Raw genomic sequence first — 15,570 nt, forward strand, 5'->3', positions numbered from 1 at the left:
TTTTGCATTAGGAGGGGAGTCGGGAGAGATATAGAGAATGTGTTTGGATAGTGCGTCCACGTCCACGTCCAGCGTCTGGGCTCCCTTTTTTTTTTTCAGCGTGTCTGTCACGGTTTATTGGCCATGAACAGTAATTTTATGCCAATAAACAGTAATTTTTGGCATAAACAGTACTTTTTACACATTTAAAAATTATTTTGTTACAGTATTTTCAGTTTTCAGTTTTCAGTAATAAGTTCTATCCAAACACACTCAGAATAGTCGGGGTTAATTATCTTCTAAAAAAAATTTTAACTTAAATAAATAAAATAAAAAATTCTTAAATGACGTGAAAAATTGTGGGAGTTTCAAAAGTTTCGGTTTTATATATATATTAATACTGATGTGGAAAATTGTGGAGAGAGCAGAGTTTCGGTTATATATATATATATAGATTAGCATTGGAACTTGGGAGTTCTCACCCATCTGAATTTTATGTCATAATCTTAAAAAGGAAATATACATAAGAGTACAAGAGTACCAAAAATTACGTCAAGCAACACAATTCTTAGATGAGATGGTACCTTATCAAGCACATATTGGGGATCAAATTAAGACAAGAATGAAGTCAAGGGTCCATATGGTAATGTTGTTCTAATAACATTGTTTAAGTATTGTAGAAATATGTGTGGGTGAAAAAGTGTTGTGTTGTTTAAATAACAAAAATTGTTGTTCAAACAACGTTACCAAATAGACCCAAGATTTCAAGTTAAGGAGGTTGTTTCGACTGATTTGTGATGTTGTTTGGGCTGATATGTGGAGTAGGACCAAGTTTTATTTTCTTTGGGTCCAATGCAAATTAAGCTCTAATATGTCCATAAAAACAAAATTTAGTAACTCAAGCCCATGCCCTATTTGGGCCTTAGTGTGGCTCCATCCCTTAGCTGGGGTAGTGTGTAGCTAATAGAAGTATTTCTAAGCATTATATATGTAGCTAATTGTAGTATTTCTACTATTGGCTTCAACCCTATCCTAATAGTATTATTAGGATAGGGTTGAAGCCAAGATTTTGAGTTAAGGAGGCTGTTTAGACTAATTTGTGAGGTTGTTTGAGTTGATATATGAAGGATGGCCAAGACTTTGGTGGGAATGAGACCAAGTTTAATTTTCTTTGGGCCCATTTCAAATTAGGCTCTAATAAATCTATAAAAACAAAATTTTGTAACTCAGGCCCAAGGCCTGCTTAGGGCATAGTGTGGCTCCATCTTTTTTTTTTTGGGTTGAAAGAGCTCTATTCCATAGAGCATATTCAGCAGATTCTTCAAATTTTTATACTGTTTGAATGAACAATGACTTTTACCTTTTAGTTACTTACTTTTTCAAATACACTTTCTAACAGATTCTTTATCCATTCTCTATCTCATTTAAATACTATTTCTTCATTCTTTTTTTATTCCTTTTTTAATATTTCTTTATTCTTCTTTTATTAATTCCTATTTGCTATATTTTTCAAATTCCCAACCACTATATTTTTTAAATTTCATAACATTTTCAAATTTTGCAGCAGAAAGAGAACAAGAGGAGAGAATATATTTTTTTTCTTTCAGTTGTTTGATTTTGTCGGTTGACTTCATTGATCTCACGGTGCTGGAATTTGAGAAGACAATAAGAAGAATCCAAGAAAAAATATAAAGGCAGAGCCTCCTCTAACTTGTTTTGTGAGAAGCAAAGGAGAAAGAGTATGAGAAAAAAATAAATCCAGAAGAAAGAGAAAAAATTGATATAATAGTAGTTGGTATAATTTTTTAATAAAAAAATCTAATTGCTAATGTACAGTAGCCTATCAGACTTGATGAGCTACTATTCATGAGCAAAAAATAAATTGTGATTTAAAGAATCCACTGGAGACCGTTTATTTGGTTTCATTCTCTATTATAGAGATTATTTTGCTTTTACCTAAGCTATTGGAGATGCTCTTAGTTGGGGGCAACGTAGCTAATAAGTATTTCCAAGTCGTATGTGTGTGTATATATATAATTTGAAAAAAGTTACATTTTAATTAGTTTTATATTAAATTAACTGAAAGTATAAGTTTTTTCCTTTAATTTTATTTTAGACCTTTATATTTTAAAATTTTCATTTTTGATGTTTCATGTATGATTCGATTGTTTATTTAGCCATTTTTTTTTATTCAATTTCCTATTTAAACCTTCATGTTTGATTCAATTTCGAAATGTAAACGGCCAATTTTTAAAAAATAAAAATAAACATCCGACTTTCAATTGAATATTACTTGTTTGGCAAAATTCTTGACACTTTTTTTCTTCTTTTTTGATAATCAATTTTTGAGTTTGACACTTAACGTAGCTAATTCAAATGGACTCCCATTATCTTCCAAAACAAAAAAAGTGGACTCCTGCTTCTCCCAGTATGGCCTATGATGATGACATTTACAATATTTTACTTGGATGAAATATACACATAACTGACAATAGATGATCACTTAAAATGGGCAAACATATGGCTTCTCTTTTCAGCCTTGACCTCTCTGTATTTTTTTTATCAAATGAAAACCAAACCAATTAAAGAGTTGGTGGGGGAAAAGCATCACCATTAACTCATTAAGTGATAAGGTCATCATTCAAAACTCCCTTCATTATCAAGTGATAGTTAAAGTTTTCAAGTAACATGTAAGGAACAATAGTACTCAATTATTCAAGTGACTGTTTAAGAACTAATACCCTGAATTCCAAGTAATCTCTTCCTCTTCCAAATCTATTTTAGGCCTGGAAAAGGATAGATGCCCTTTGATCTAACTAAAATCTTTGTTAGATTCTCTTCTTTTTTTTTTTCAATAATCAAATCCTCTAACTCCAAAGTTTTGGACCCTTTGGTATTTGCATAGAGACACAAACATGTGCAATTGATGAAAAGGATAGCTCACATCTTCATATCCTTGTGTGCACTATGCAACCACCCCAACCTAAGCTGTACCATCACAGGACCACACACCAAACAATTTCATCACCTTAAATTCACAAACAACAGCAACCATACACAAGTCCACAAGACAAATCTTATAGCTACCGTTTGAGTCCTTGTTCTATAACTTATAAGTACTAAATCCCCAGGTAGGCCTTGTTTCTCCTTTTGAGATTCATGAGGTACGAACATTATAAATCTTAGGTATCTAACAATATTCAATCTTAGCTCTCATGATATTGCAGTGACCACACTTAAAGATCCCTTATGTGGGAAAAAAATTTATCCATAGCATCTAACACCGTTTACTTATATCTTTCGTGTTCTCTCTTTACATCAATATTTTATTTATGGTTTAATTACACATGTACTCCTCTACGTTTGTTTATGCTTTAATACGGTCCTAATAATTCGAAACAAAATTATGCTATTAAGTTTGTGAGAAAATGGTCTCTTGAACGAGTGAATTCACACGAACTAGATATACTTATTCGCTTATCATATTTCAAGCATTATTAATGCTTTTCATGTCTAGTTTTTTTTTTTTTTTTTTTTTTTTTTTTTTTTTTTTTGATTTTGAGTTGGTACTGTTTATTGTTGGATTTTGAATATAAATTGTTGTGTAATTTAGGCATCATCTGTTGTTATACATTTTGCTTAAGTAACCTTCTCGCTTGTTCGAGCAAATTTCCTTTCATTTGACATGTTACCATTTTTAATTCAATACTTTAATAAAAGAGACCATTTAATACAAACTTGTTAACAACATTATAACTTAACTTATTGATATCTTTTAACATCTTAACTTATTGATAAGGTGGAAAGAAAAAATGTGAGCCTAAAGCAATAAGTTTTTCATCAAATTTAACTCATTTTCTTTTCTATCAAAAAAAAAAAAAAAAACTCATTTTCTTTTCTCTCATGTTATTCACTATTCAGACAACGAAAAAGACTTAATTTTTCTTCCTTTCCCTTCTCTTCCCTTCAAACCAAACATAACGTAAAGATCACAACGAAACATTTGGATAAAGATTATATTAAATTATGAAGCAAACAATTAAAGAATAAAGTCAATAGACATGCATTGAAACTAAACCCAAAAAAAAAAAAAAATCAAACACTCACTCAAGCTTTGCTTTCAAACACATCAATTTCATTGTCAGCCTTTTCTAGTTTCATCAGTTAAAATTTTTTCAAACAGATTCAGTACCCACCAAAAGGCACAAGTATACCAAACTCACCCTTTAAAACTAGCACCTTCCAAAAAATAAAAAACCAAACCCCACAAACTCAAACTTCTTTTTTTTTCTTTTGATAATACCACAAACTCAACTTGGTACCACAACACCACCTCCCAAGTTGTCCCAACCAGTCCAAACCCCACAAACACACCCACCTCTCTCTCTCTCTCTCTCTCTCTCTCTCTTCACCACCACCACCAACAGTGTTATCACCAAAACCAAAAAACCAAAAACCCAGAAAGCAAAAAGCAAAAGCATGTACAGAGACACGTCGAGCTGCAACACCTACAACTATGGCGATGCTCTGTACTGGGACGCTCGCTACATCCAAGAAGGTGGTTCCTTTGATTGGTACCAGCGTTACTCTGCTCTCCGCCCTTTTGTTCGCAAGTATGTTCGTCCCTCCTCTCGTGTGCTCATGGTTGGCTGTGGCAATGCCGGTAATTTCATCTCCTTTTCTCTGTTCTGTTTTGTTTTCTCTGCTTTGTGTTGTTTCCTCTGTTTGGTAGCTGGGAAAGTTGTGGGAAACGAAAAAAGATATGAAATTGGGTTCTGGGTTTTCTAGATTTTGGTTGGTGTTTATTGCTCTGCTCTTTTTTCCTCTGTTTGGTTGCTGGGAAATTGTGGGGGAAGGAAAAATAAATGAAATTGGGTTTCTGGGTTTCCTCCATTTAGATTATTGGATATTGCTCTGCTCTTATTTTCCTCTGCTTGTTAGCTGGGAAATTGTGGGAGAAGAAAAAGAAATTAAATTGGGATTTTGGGTTTCCTTGATTTAGATTGTTTTATATTGCTCTGCTATTTCTTCCTCAGTTTGATTGCTAGGAAATTTTTAGAACAGAAAAAGAATTCAATTTGGGCTTTTGGGTTTCCTCTGTATGGATAATTATGTATTGCTCTCTGTTTGGTTGCTGGGAACTTGTGGGAAAAGAAAAGGGGATGAAATTGGGTTGTTGGGTTTCCTGACCTCAATGTAAATAATTATGTATTGGTCAGCTCCTTTTTTCTCTGTTGCGTTGAAATTGTGGGAAACGGAAAAGAGAAAGAATTGGGTTTCCTCAATTTGTATAAATTATAAATTATTCCTACTCAATTTGTATAAATTATAAATTTGTATAAATTATATTACTATGCTCTTTTTTTCACTATTTGATTGATAGTGTTAACTGTTAGAATTGAAAAAGAGAAAATTGAGTTTTTGCCTTTTTGGGATTTAAGGTTGTTCACTATTTGAGTCAACAATTTTGGAATTTTACACAAATTTGGCCAGATCCCCTGCCCCTTTTGGGCTTATTGTTCAAATTTGAGAACCTTACAGGTCTCTGTCTCTTTCTCCTCCTGTTTGGTTGGTGTAGAAGTTCAGGAAGGTAAAGCAATTGGATTTTGGCAAAATTGTTGATTATTCGGTAAATGGGACTTGAGAAATTAATTTTAGAATTTGGTACGATTCAACTATACGGCTTGGTAGAGCTGTAAGTTGTTAGATTTGGGAATTCATCTCAACATGATGTTGAAACATTTCTTTCTTGGGAATCATGAGGTTGTGGGACTCTGTTGATAATATTGGGCAGTGGGTATAAAAAGTATATATTGATTAATAAATCAAATTGGTAATTGTTACAGTTAGTTGGATACTTTGGTCTGAAGCTCCAAGCACTTTGGGATTGTGGGGTCAGAGTAGTGTTAGGTGAGTCTTCGGGGCATAGTAATTTTGGGTTAATACTGTAACTACTTGTTACTTGCAAGGAAAATGCAGTCTTGAAGCTTCTTGGTATGGTTTTGTTATGATATACATCCCATTGCCTTTTCATGTATTTTTAATATGGCTTTTTCTTAAATTGAAAAGTTGGAATGGTATTATTTGTTATTTTTTGGACATGATGTCATGTCTAGAGGGTCCTTTGAATGGTCAGTTGTTGATGTAAATAATGTTGTTAGCTGCAATAATGATTAAGGATTTAAGGTACTTTGTACTTTCCCCCAACTCTGTTGCCCTCACCATCATAAAATAACAGATGGTTGATGGGAGAGAGAGAGAGAGAGAGAGAGAGAGAGACCAATCCTGCAACTTGGTGACGGCCTTTGTTGAATCTTTGCAAATGCCTCTCTCTGCAAGATACCAAAGCAACCATTTTTTCTTGAAACACCAAAGTGACATTATTATTATATTTTTTGGCCTTTGGGTAGAGTTTTTGAAAAAAAAAAAAAAAAAGACTAAGCGCTCTTATTATTTTTAAAAAGGAGAATGGGCTGGGAGGGATTGGTCCTATAACAATCACAAGAAAAACTGTTGACGAACCCAATATTTCTGTTTCTTCTGTTATAACTGGATAAGAAGAGAAAAGGGATAGCTGAACAATCCCTTTAACAATGTGAGAGAGAGAGATACAAGCCCGGATTACTAAATAATTTTGGGGAATATATATATTGTCTTGATGCTTTTTATTATGGTTTTGTTGTGGTAAACATCCCATTGCCTTTAATTTGTTTTTCAATATGATAAACTATTACAGATATCGCTTATCTTAAACTGCAAAGTTGATATGGTAATATTTATTATTTATGGAAATGATAGCATGTTTAGAGGGTCCATTGAATGGCAGTTGTTGCTGCAAATAACATTGTGACCTGAAACAATGATTAGGGAACTTTGTATTACTCCAATTGTTGCCCTTGCCATTGTAAAATAACAAATGGTTGGCGTGAAACTGACACTCATTCTAATCATAGACATAGAAGCTCTAAGATTTTCAGCTTTAAGATTTTCAGCTTTTTTGATACGAAGCTTCAAAGTTTTGCATTTGCTTCATTTGTTTTGACTAAATTTTTGATAGAAGAATCATTTTTTTTCCTTGTAGTTATGTCAGAGGACATGGTCAAGGATGGATATGAAGACATAATGAACATTGACATTTCATCAGTGGCCATTGAGATGATGAGAAGAAAATATGAATACATCCCTCAGCTGAAATGTATCCTCTTAAAAGAACTACATGAATTCTTCTGTAAAGTCTAAGATTACCTTTTCTGAAGTAAGCCCCAAAGTTTGTGGGCAAATTTCCTTAATGAATCTTGATAGATATGCAAATGGATGTTAGGGACATGAGCTTCTTCCCTGATGAATCATTTGACAGTATCATTGATAAAGGTAGGGATCTGTCCATTCATTACATGCTTTATCAATATTTGAGATATGTTAAACTAATTTTTTTTTTTGTTTGTTGATGATATTTGTCTTTGCCATGGCATATGCACTCTGCTGATCCTTGAACCAGGAACTCTTGATTCTTTGATGGTATGATGGGTATTGAAATGTTCTCATTATTCCTGAAGTTCATTGTTTGGCATGCTCTAATCCATTCATTTGTGGTTGTGAATTCCAGTGTGGCACTGATGCTCCAATTAGTGCAACTCAAATGCTAGGGGAAGTGAGTAGGTTGTAGAATAAATCTACGACTTGTTTTTATTTATTTATTTGTAAATCTCCTCACTAGGCATGCTTCGTTTTTCTTGCAGGCTGCTTAAACCTGGAGGGATCTATATGTTGGTAAGCATATACCCATAGATGAGGCTGTATTTTTTTTTTTTATTGCTGTTTTGTTTTTCCTGTTCAGATTGCATGACCCATTCTTAATTTGTCATTAACAGATAACCTATGGCGATCCATCAGTAAGGATGCCTCATTTGATCCGACCAGTATACAATTGGAAAACTCTGCTGTACATTATACGTAAGTTTTGCTTCTTAACTTGAAGCTATTCAAATATCCTTGTTTCTCTTTGTTCCTTTAGTTTTCTAGAAGTCAGTCAAGGCTCAAGCTTCCAGATTGTTATTTCATTTTCTTTTCCTCTTTGAACAAATGTAGTGAATCTAGGTTGCATTATATTCCTTGTTTCTGTCTGGTTCCAAATGTATATATTTTGTGTTGCTTGGATGTGGATGTTGCATGGAGTTAAGTGGCTTTTAGCTGTTTACACTTGTGGTCTTCTTTTTTAATGGTTAGTCTCACATGTGCACCTGTGCACCCGATGGGTCTTATAAGGGGGAGGAGGTGCTAGTTGAGGTAGAGCTCATTGGCTTACAATTGTGGTTTGTTTACTTATGAAACCTTTGTTTTCTCAAATACTCATGATTATGTCATAATAATAAGCCAAATGGCCCTGTTTTTTGGATTAATATATACTAACTTAAAAGTCCAAATTGTTATTTTTGTAGTTCTCTTTGTTTCACTCTTGTATACTATGATTAAGGGTTAGTATTCAGTTTGAGTGCATTGTACAATTTATATTGATGTGTTCTTTTGTGGGTTTGTGCATGTGTGAGTGGGATATTACACAATTTTGCAGGGTAAGTTAGAATGGGGAACACGTGGAAATCCTACACTATGTTCACTGTTTTGAACTTCCAACCTTTATATGAAGGAAAGTAGGGATTAGAGAAGCTCTCTATGTACAATTTGAGACATAGCTAGTTGGTATCTATAACTTGTTTAAGGCTTTAGAACATCAGGCCTTGGAGTGAGCACACATGTGGGCTGCACGCACCTGGCCGTTTGTGGTCCATGCAGTTATACACCAATGATTTCGTTTCTTCTACATCTAAATAGTTGTGCATTCCACTTTTTTGCATGTCTGTTAAAACGATTATTCTCTTTATGGCCATTTGACTACAGTGATATTGTGACCCTATTATTGGTGGCTATTTGTATGTATCTTGTCCTCTCTTTTGTAGCTTGTATATATTACAACTCTTCTTGATCCATTTTGGTAGGACTGAGGAAAATGTTGTTGGGGTGACATAAAAAAGTTTTAGTAATTCTTAAGGCACCTTTTGGCAATAGGATAGGTTGCATATTATCAGTGTTCACAGAATCTATTGATACCTTATTTCAAATATAATGTTATAAATCTTCCAAAATGAGAGGAAGTGGCTTTAGTTCTTTTCATATGAAGTTTATTTGGAATTTTTAATTGATTGGTAAGTTAGACGTGCACTTAGTGGGTCTTGAACCCATGACCTCATCCTCTGTCCCGTTATTATGGGAGGAGGAAGTTCCAATTGAACTAGAGCTCATTGGTGAGACTCATTCTGGAAATTGATTGTCTATTTCTAAGTCGTCAATCATTTTTAACAACCTATGTATAGGATATCCCAGCATCTTGTTAATATTTAGGTAATGCATCCTGATGTTATCCCAGCATTATCCGTTTGTAAAATAGGTATGTAGCTAGTGCAGTTTTTGCTCACTCTTTGTGTGTGTCTGTGTTCTTTGAATTCTTTTAATCTTGGATTATGTTATACCTGTCTTGGCTATGTGGTATTTTATTAATAGTTGCAATAACAAATTTCATTACTAAAGAAAGGACCCTCAATACTTGTTTTGTTGTCTTTTTCTCCATCCTTTCACAGCAAGACCGGGATTTGAGAAGGATGAAGGTTGTAGTTCGGCAAAAAAATCATATTTGGAACCTGTTCCTACCACTGAGGACGGCTTACTTCCACCAAGTTTTGTTTTGGAAGATCCAGATTCTCACTTTATATATGTGTGTAGAAAGACGGTTGAAACAGAGCTAATCTTCACACCTACCCATTGAAAACTGATGTTCTATAGGAATGCCTAGTGCTGGTAAGGAAATTTGTGCGCTGTTTACAAGCTCCGACATGCATCATAGTCACTTATATGATTATTGTTGCGAAATTTACAACCTGGACTAGTCATTAGCATACTTGTGGAGTTGTTTGTAAAAGATACAAGATCCTATTTTTTTGACTTGACATCGTAGGCTAGTTTAGACATGAAGAATAAAAAGGAAATGAAACCTATCGGACAAATAATGAGCTAAGCATCAGCTGTATTTCATGCTACTGTACCACCCAGAATTTTGTTTTCTATTTTTGAAGCACTTATCTGAATTAATTCTGACTGCAAGTGTATTGTAGCATTGGTTGTAATGTAACATTCTAGCTTCATTTTACTAGTTATGGTGACTGTTATGGTTGGGTATGTTGGTGAAGTGTATTATACTTTCTCTGATTCTTTTTCTGGGTTTTTACGAAGATGTGAAATTCTGTGGTAAATCTATAGAATTACATATTTTTGGGTTGATTCCATCCCTAATACTGGTCATGGCCGCAAGAAATGGCTTTTGGGCCTTTTGGGGTTGCTACAAGGCTATGCAGTATGTGGTAAAATCTACAAAACTCAATAGTGTAACTGTAAATACTCAGTCTTCAACCTGATTGAGTTAAAAAAAAAGAGTAATAAAGAAATTCGGTCACTTCTTGTTTATTATCCATTGAAAATAAAGCTAAGTAGTAGCTCTAGGCTTGCAATAATTATTTAATGCAACGGCTATACATATCGTATCTCTCACAATATATGGGCTGCACAGCTCATGGGATCTACATGTTGGTCTTGACTTTGAAGATGTTGCATGCTACTGTTACATAAAATACCAACCCAAGTTTGAGATACCACAAACTAGGCTGGTGGGGCTGGTGAGAGGTAAGCTAAATTGACATGATCAGGGATTCATCAGAATCGCCCTTGTTGACAGAGGGAATTGTAAGGTTTTGTCTTGTGTTTGATTTTGTTGGCCAAAACCACATAAGCCAAGTGCAGTGCATATGTTGTTGTTAACCCAAATGGTTCATCTATTATTGTCGTTTTGACTTGTTCTTGTCCATTACCACTGCAGTAGATTTCCATGTCCACAACCAAAAGTGCATAAAAATAACACACGTGTTGTTCTTGTCTGCCAAAAGTGCACTAAATTAGTAAATTATTGTCGTTATCTCAACAGTATAAAACTATAAACCACGCGTATATTATTCTTGTTTGAAGATTGTTGTCGTTTATGTTAGGTGAGTGTTTTCCTTGTTTTTGGATAAGACCAAAATGTCATTGTTTTTGGATAAGACCAAAATGTCATTTTCCTCAACTTTCAACATGTATGATTAGGACTTCTAGTGTTGGTAAAGTCATTCTTGGCATAAGCTTTAGATCTTTCTGTACTTCTTTGCAAAAAGAAGTGAGCGGATATCAAGAGACAAACATGTTGAGTAGAGCTCAGTCCAAAGCTCAAGATCCATAGGATCCATGTAAGAAACTTGAAGTTACACCATTAAAACGTGGAAGACTTGGATTAAGGTGAATCAAGGAGAGCTCTTAGGGCCATTGCCAAATCCTTGCATATCATGGTTGACTGGTTTGTTCCAAGAGTGGTTTTGATTACTTGATGAAAAGCTGTAACTCTATGGTAATTTGAGGAATACATTGACATGTTCGTGAAGAAAACTCTAGTCATAAGTTTGGATTTTACATGCAAGCTCCCATTCTTTGGAAGGATGGTTTTACAAGTACATGGAGGGTAAAATTAGTACAAGTAAAAGCAAATATGAATAGTCATAAAAATTGGTGGTCAGGAGTTATCAGAGTGATCTTTCAATATTTTAGATCAATAATTTATAAAAAATGAGAAATCAAAAAGGATGTGCAACATAAGATTAGAGTATGGTGGAATGATATAGAAAAGCATATCATGTGATTGTAAAATATGACATTTTTTAAATGGTTAGAATTACTTACATAATATATATGTTGTGACCACAGCTTGAGCTCACTCCTTCTCTACTCCCCTAAGTGCCTAGAGAGATACCAATTGGGTAGTCGTAAATACGAATTAGTTGTAGAGAAAAGTTTTAAGATTGTTAAAATATGCTATACTATGTTACAAATTATTAAGTTTTTACATAGTAATGTATTCATAAAATAAGCAGAATGATAAATGATACTAACAAAAATATTAAAATAGATAAGTGAAAATATGAGAATATATGTGATTAATTCATATTAAAATAGCGTGTATCAATAATTGAATAGAGTTTAAGGCTTTAAGATACAAAACTTTCAAATGATCTAGCCATTTGTGTACTGAGATCATTCTCCCCCAAATATTCTTCTGAATAGTTTTTCCCTTATAAAGTTCTTTCTAGTTCTATGGTTTTTTATTTTTTGTTTTTAAATAAATACTCTTTCTAGTTTCAAGGCTCTCTTTTCTTGAAGGAAGAGAGGAGCTATAAATGGAAATATTGATTTTCGGCCTATTGCGTGAAATTGTGACAAATTGATTTTTGGGAGTGCTGTTTTTGGTTGTGAATTGTGATATGAACTTAAAAAGGTTACAAACCTAAAAAAGAAAAGAAGAAAAAAAAACATTTTATATTGAATGCTAAAAACGATGGACAAGATACACAAAGAGATAAGAAAATATTGATTTTTGGAGTATTACGTGTAGCTGTGACAAAATGATTTTGGGAGTACCATTTTTGGTGGTGACTAACATGAATATTTATTGCATAATAATGCTAGAATTGTTATAAGGATTCTGCTAATTGAAAAAGTATTGACAGCTTTTGGGAGTACCATTTGGAAATATTTTTTCAAAAATTGAAAAAGTATTGACAATTTTTTTAATTTCAAAGAAAATGTTTCCAAAAATAGATAACTTGTTATAAATGTCACTGCAATTTTATTATAAAAAATGCAAAAAAATAAAAGAAAAGAAGAAGATGCAGGAGATGTAGTAAAAAAGTTCTTCAATTTAATTCTTATATGTCAAAACTCAAAAAGATGATTAGAAATTTGAATTGGAGATTGGAGGGATAAGAGTTTGGTAAGTTGTGAATCACTTGTGTAAATTTGAAGGTCCATAGATAATAATTAAATTTTTTTTGATAATATTTTAATCTAAATTGTTGCAAGAATCTTATTGGAAAATGCCTATGCCAAGAATGAAATAAAGATAGAGAGAGTAGTTTGAAATCTATTTGACAAACCCATGTAGAAATGAGGTTAAAGGAAAAAAAAAGAAAAGAAGAAAAAGAATAAATATCAGAGTAGAACATTATTAATTTTTGTCTTTTTGTTTTTTTTGGGATTAAAGAGCAGGAATGCAGGATGACTTTAAGGTCTTTTACTTTTACTTGTCAATCTGACCGGCTACAAAAAAATAATAATAATAATAAAAAAATAAAACAACAACAACAAAACAAAAAGCTGTTCCTGTCCAACTCTGTTAGTTGTTTAACACTGTGAGAACAGAAAACATGTTTTTTTGTTTTTGGAGAATTAAAACCTTGGTTGGTGGTGGTATACCTTTAAACAGACTTTTTATTTATTTTATTTGTTTTCAATATAATTAGACAGTGGGGAAGGGACGGGTAGGTTTGAAACGCATTCATGATGCGCCACAAAAAGATATAATTACCATTGACTTATCAATTGAATCCATTTTAAACCGACAATTTTAAAGTCCGACAATTTTAGTTTTTTTTTTTTTTTTTTTTTGGTGAAAATTACATTTTTGTCTTTATATTTTTAGACGATTTTCATTTTGATCCTTAAATTTTATTTTCATCGCTTTTAGTCCCTATTTAAAAAAACGCCATCTAGTTTTGTCCTTTCCGTCAGTGCCTTAACGGCAAAGTCCTAGGTGACAGACAGAACTACTAAAATAATAATAATAAATTTTATTTTGACATTAAAAAAATGTCACGTCAGCATCTAAATTAAAAAAAAAATTATTAATTTTAACTAAATAAAAAAATAAAAAAAATCAAAATTCACATGAATTAAGATCTAATAGTATCTTGAATAAGAACATCAACCCAGATATAAGATCTCAAAATTAAAAACCAAAAGTCACAAATAACTTAGAAAATAAGAACACAAAATTAAACATCAAATCCACAAAACCCACTATCTCATGATCCCCAATCCCCACAAACCCTAACCCTTCAAATTGAAGACCCAAAACCCATTCGATGATCAAACCCCAGCAATCCAAAACAACGATCCTGAACCAATCTCACTCCACTCCCAAAACCACAACAATCCACGTCTTCTCTCGCCGAGCCTCAAAACTGCAACTAGCACTCCAGTTGGGATATCACATTGGATTTGGGGCTATCACTATCAACAAAGCAAGAAAAACAAGAACATAAATCCAGATCTAAGTGTGTTCCCACAACAACAACAGACCCAGCAGGCATAATACCCACACCCACACCCACAATAACCCTACATGATGATGCCACCACAAGCTCAGCCCACCAGCGCCAATGAGGTTTGCACTCTTTGGATCGGAGACCTCCAGTACTGGATGGACGAGAATTATCTCTGGATCAAAGACCCCACATCACTTTTCTACATGCTTTTTATTCGTTTTTGGTTTCTGGGTTTTGATCTATGAAATTGTAATGTGTGTTTCGTGTTTTTTATTTTTGTTATGTAGTTTAGGTGTTTGATTTTTTGTCTCTGAGACTTTTTTGTCAGAATGGTTGTTTTGTTGCATACCCATTTTTTGTTTTTCGATCCTGTTCATGTTTCTGTTAACTTTTGGTCGTGAAAACTTTGTGGGCTTTACATTATGTGGTGCAAGGAGAAGGGTTTCCCATTGTTCTTATTCATGGATTTGGTGCCTTTGCATTTTAGATCTAAGTGTGTTTTTTAAAATTTTTTTAAAAAAATTATGGGTTTATGTTCTTAGATCAGGGTTTGTGTTCTTGTTGTTCTTGTTCGAGACACACTTAGATCTCAATTTGTGTGATTTTTGATTTTTAATTTTTTAATTTATATGCTGATGTGGCATTTTTTAATACCAAAATAAAATTTATTATTATTATTTTAATAGTTCCGTTTGCCACCTAAGACTTTGTCGTTAGGGCACTGACAGAAATGACTAAAATGAATGGTGTTTTTTTAAATAGGGACTAAAAGTGGTGAAAATAAAATCTAGGGACCAAAGTGGGAATCGCCTAAAAATGTAGGGATGAAAATGTGATTTTCGCCTTTTTTTTTTTTTTTTTGAGAAATGACAATTTTAGTTAATGCATTTGAGGTTATAACCTTCTTTCTAATTCCCCCATCTTGAAAAATATTCCTAACCTATAATGTATCCTTTCAGCTCGAATTAACCTATAATGTTTTTATTTGCAATAATTATTAGATGTATACATTCATCAGTTACATTGTGTGTGAATCCTACATTTGTGTAAGACCCATATATGGTGATCGAAATTTTTTACCCTTACATGTTTGGAGGGAAATTATTCTAACCTACTAAGCGATTGATAAAACTATTTAAGTGTATTTTATTCATAAAACCTATTTAATAAGTCACGTGATTTGTTTAAAATTTTAAATGATATAGGTAGATGGTTTCATTTAAACTGGTTTAGAAGAAAACTCTATTCATTTGTGAGAGAGAAAATGTGTAGTATATTCTATATAGGGAGAGGATCACCTCCAATTTAGAAATCTGCAATTTCCTCCCATTTTAAAATGGATGAGTGACATGTGGAAATA

At 33.1% G+C, this 15,570-nt stretch overlaps 1 protein-coding gene across 1 annotated transcript; it reads left to right on the forward strand.

Annotated features, from left to right (window-relative positions):
- Positions 1–4,307: 4,307 nt before the first annotated feature.
- On the forward strand, positions 4,308–10,206 carry LOC142614912 (uncharacterized). The gene is made up of 8 exons (XM_075787546.1): positions 4,308–4,642; positions 7,061–7,174; positions 7,282–7,350; positions 7,478–7,497; positions 7,586–7,638; positions 7,719–7,749; positions 7,851–7,932; positions 9,612–10,206. The coding sequence occupies exons 1-8, from the start codon at positions 4,459–4,461 to the stop codon at positions 9,794–9,796; spliced, it is 738 nt and encodes a 245-aa protein (XP_075643661.1). The 5' UTR covers positions 4,308–4,458; the 3' UTR covers positions 9,797–10,206.
- Positions 10,207–15,570: the final 5,364 nt, after the last annotated feature.

This window comes from Castanea sativa, chromosome 11 (assembly GCF_040712315.1).
Source record: "Castanea sativa cultivar Marrone di Chiusa Pesio chromosome 11, ASM4071231v1".
Taxonomy (NCBI): domain Eukaryota; kingdom Viridiplantae; phylum Streptophyta; class Magnoliopsida; order Fagales; family Fagaceae; genus Castanea; species Castanea sativa.

Bases quoted from the DNA above. Each gene is read 5' to 3' on its own strand.
- LOC142614912 (XM_075787546.1), top strand. From the start codon at position 4,459: ATGTACAGAGACACGTCGAGCTGCAACACCTACAACTATGGCGATGCT. The intron at 7,750-7,850 runs GTAAGCATATAC...TGTCATTAACAG, and splicing joins CTGGAGGGATCTATATGTTG to ATAACCTATGGCGATCCATC. The intron at 7,933-9,611 runs GTAAGTTTTGCT...ATCCTTTCACAG, and splicing joins AACTCTGCTGTACATTATAC to CAAGACCGGGATTTGAGAAG.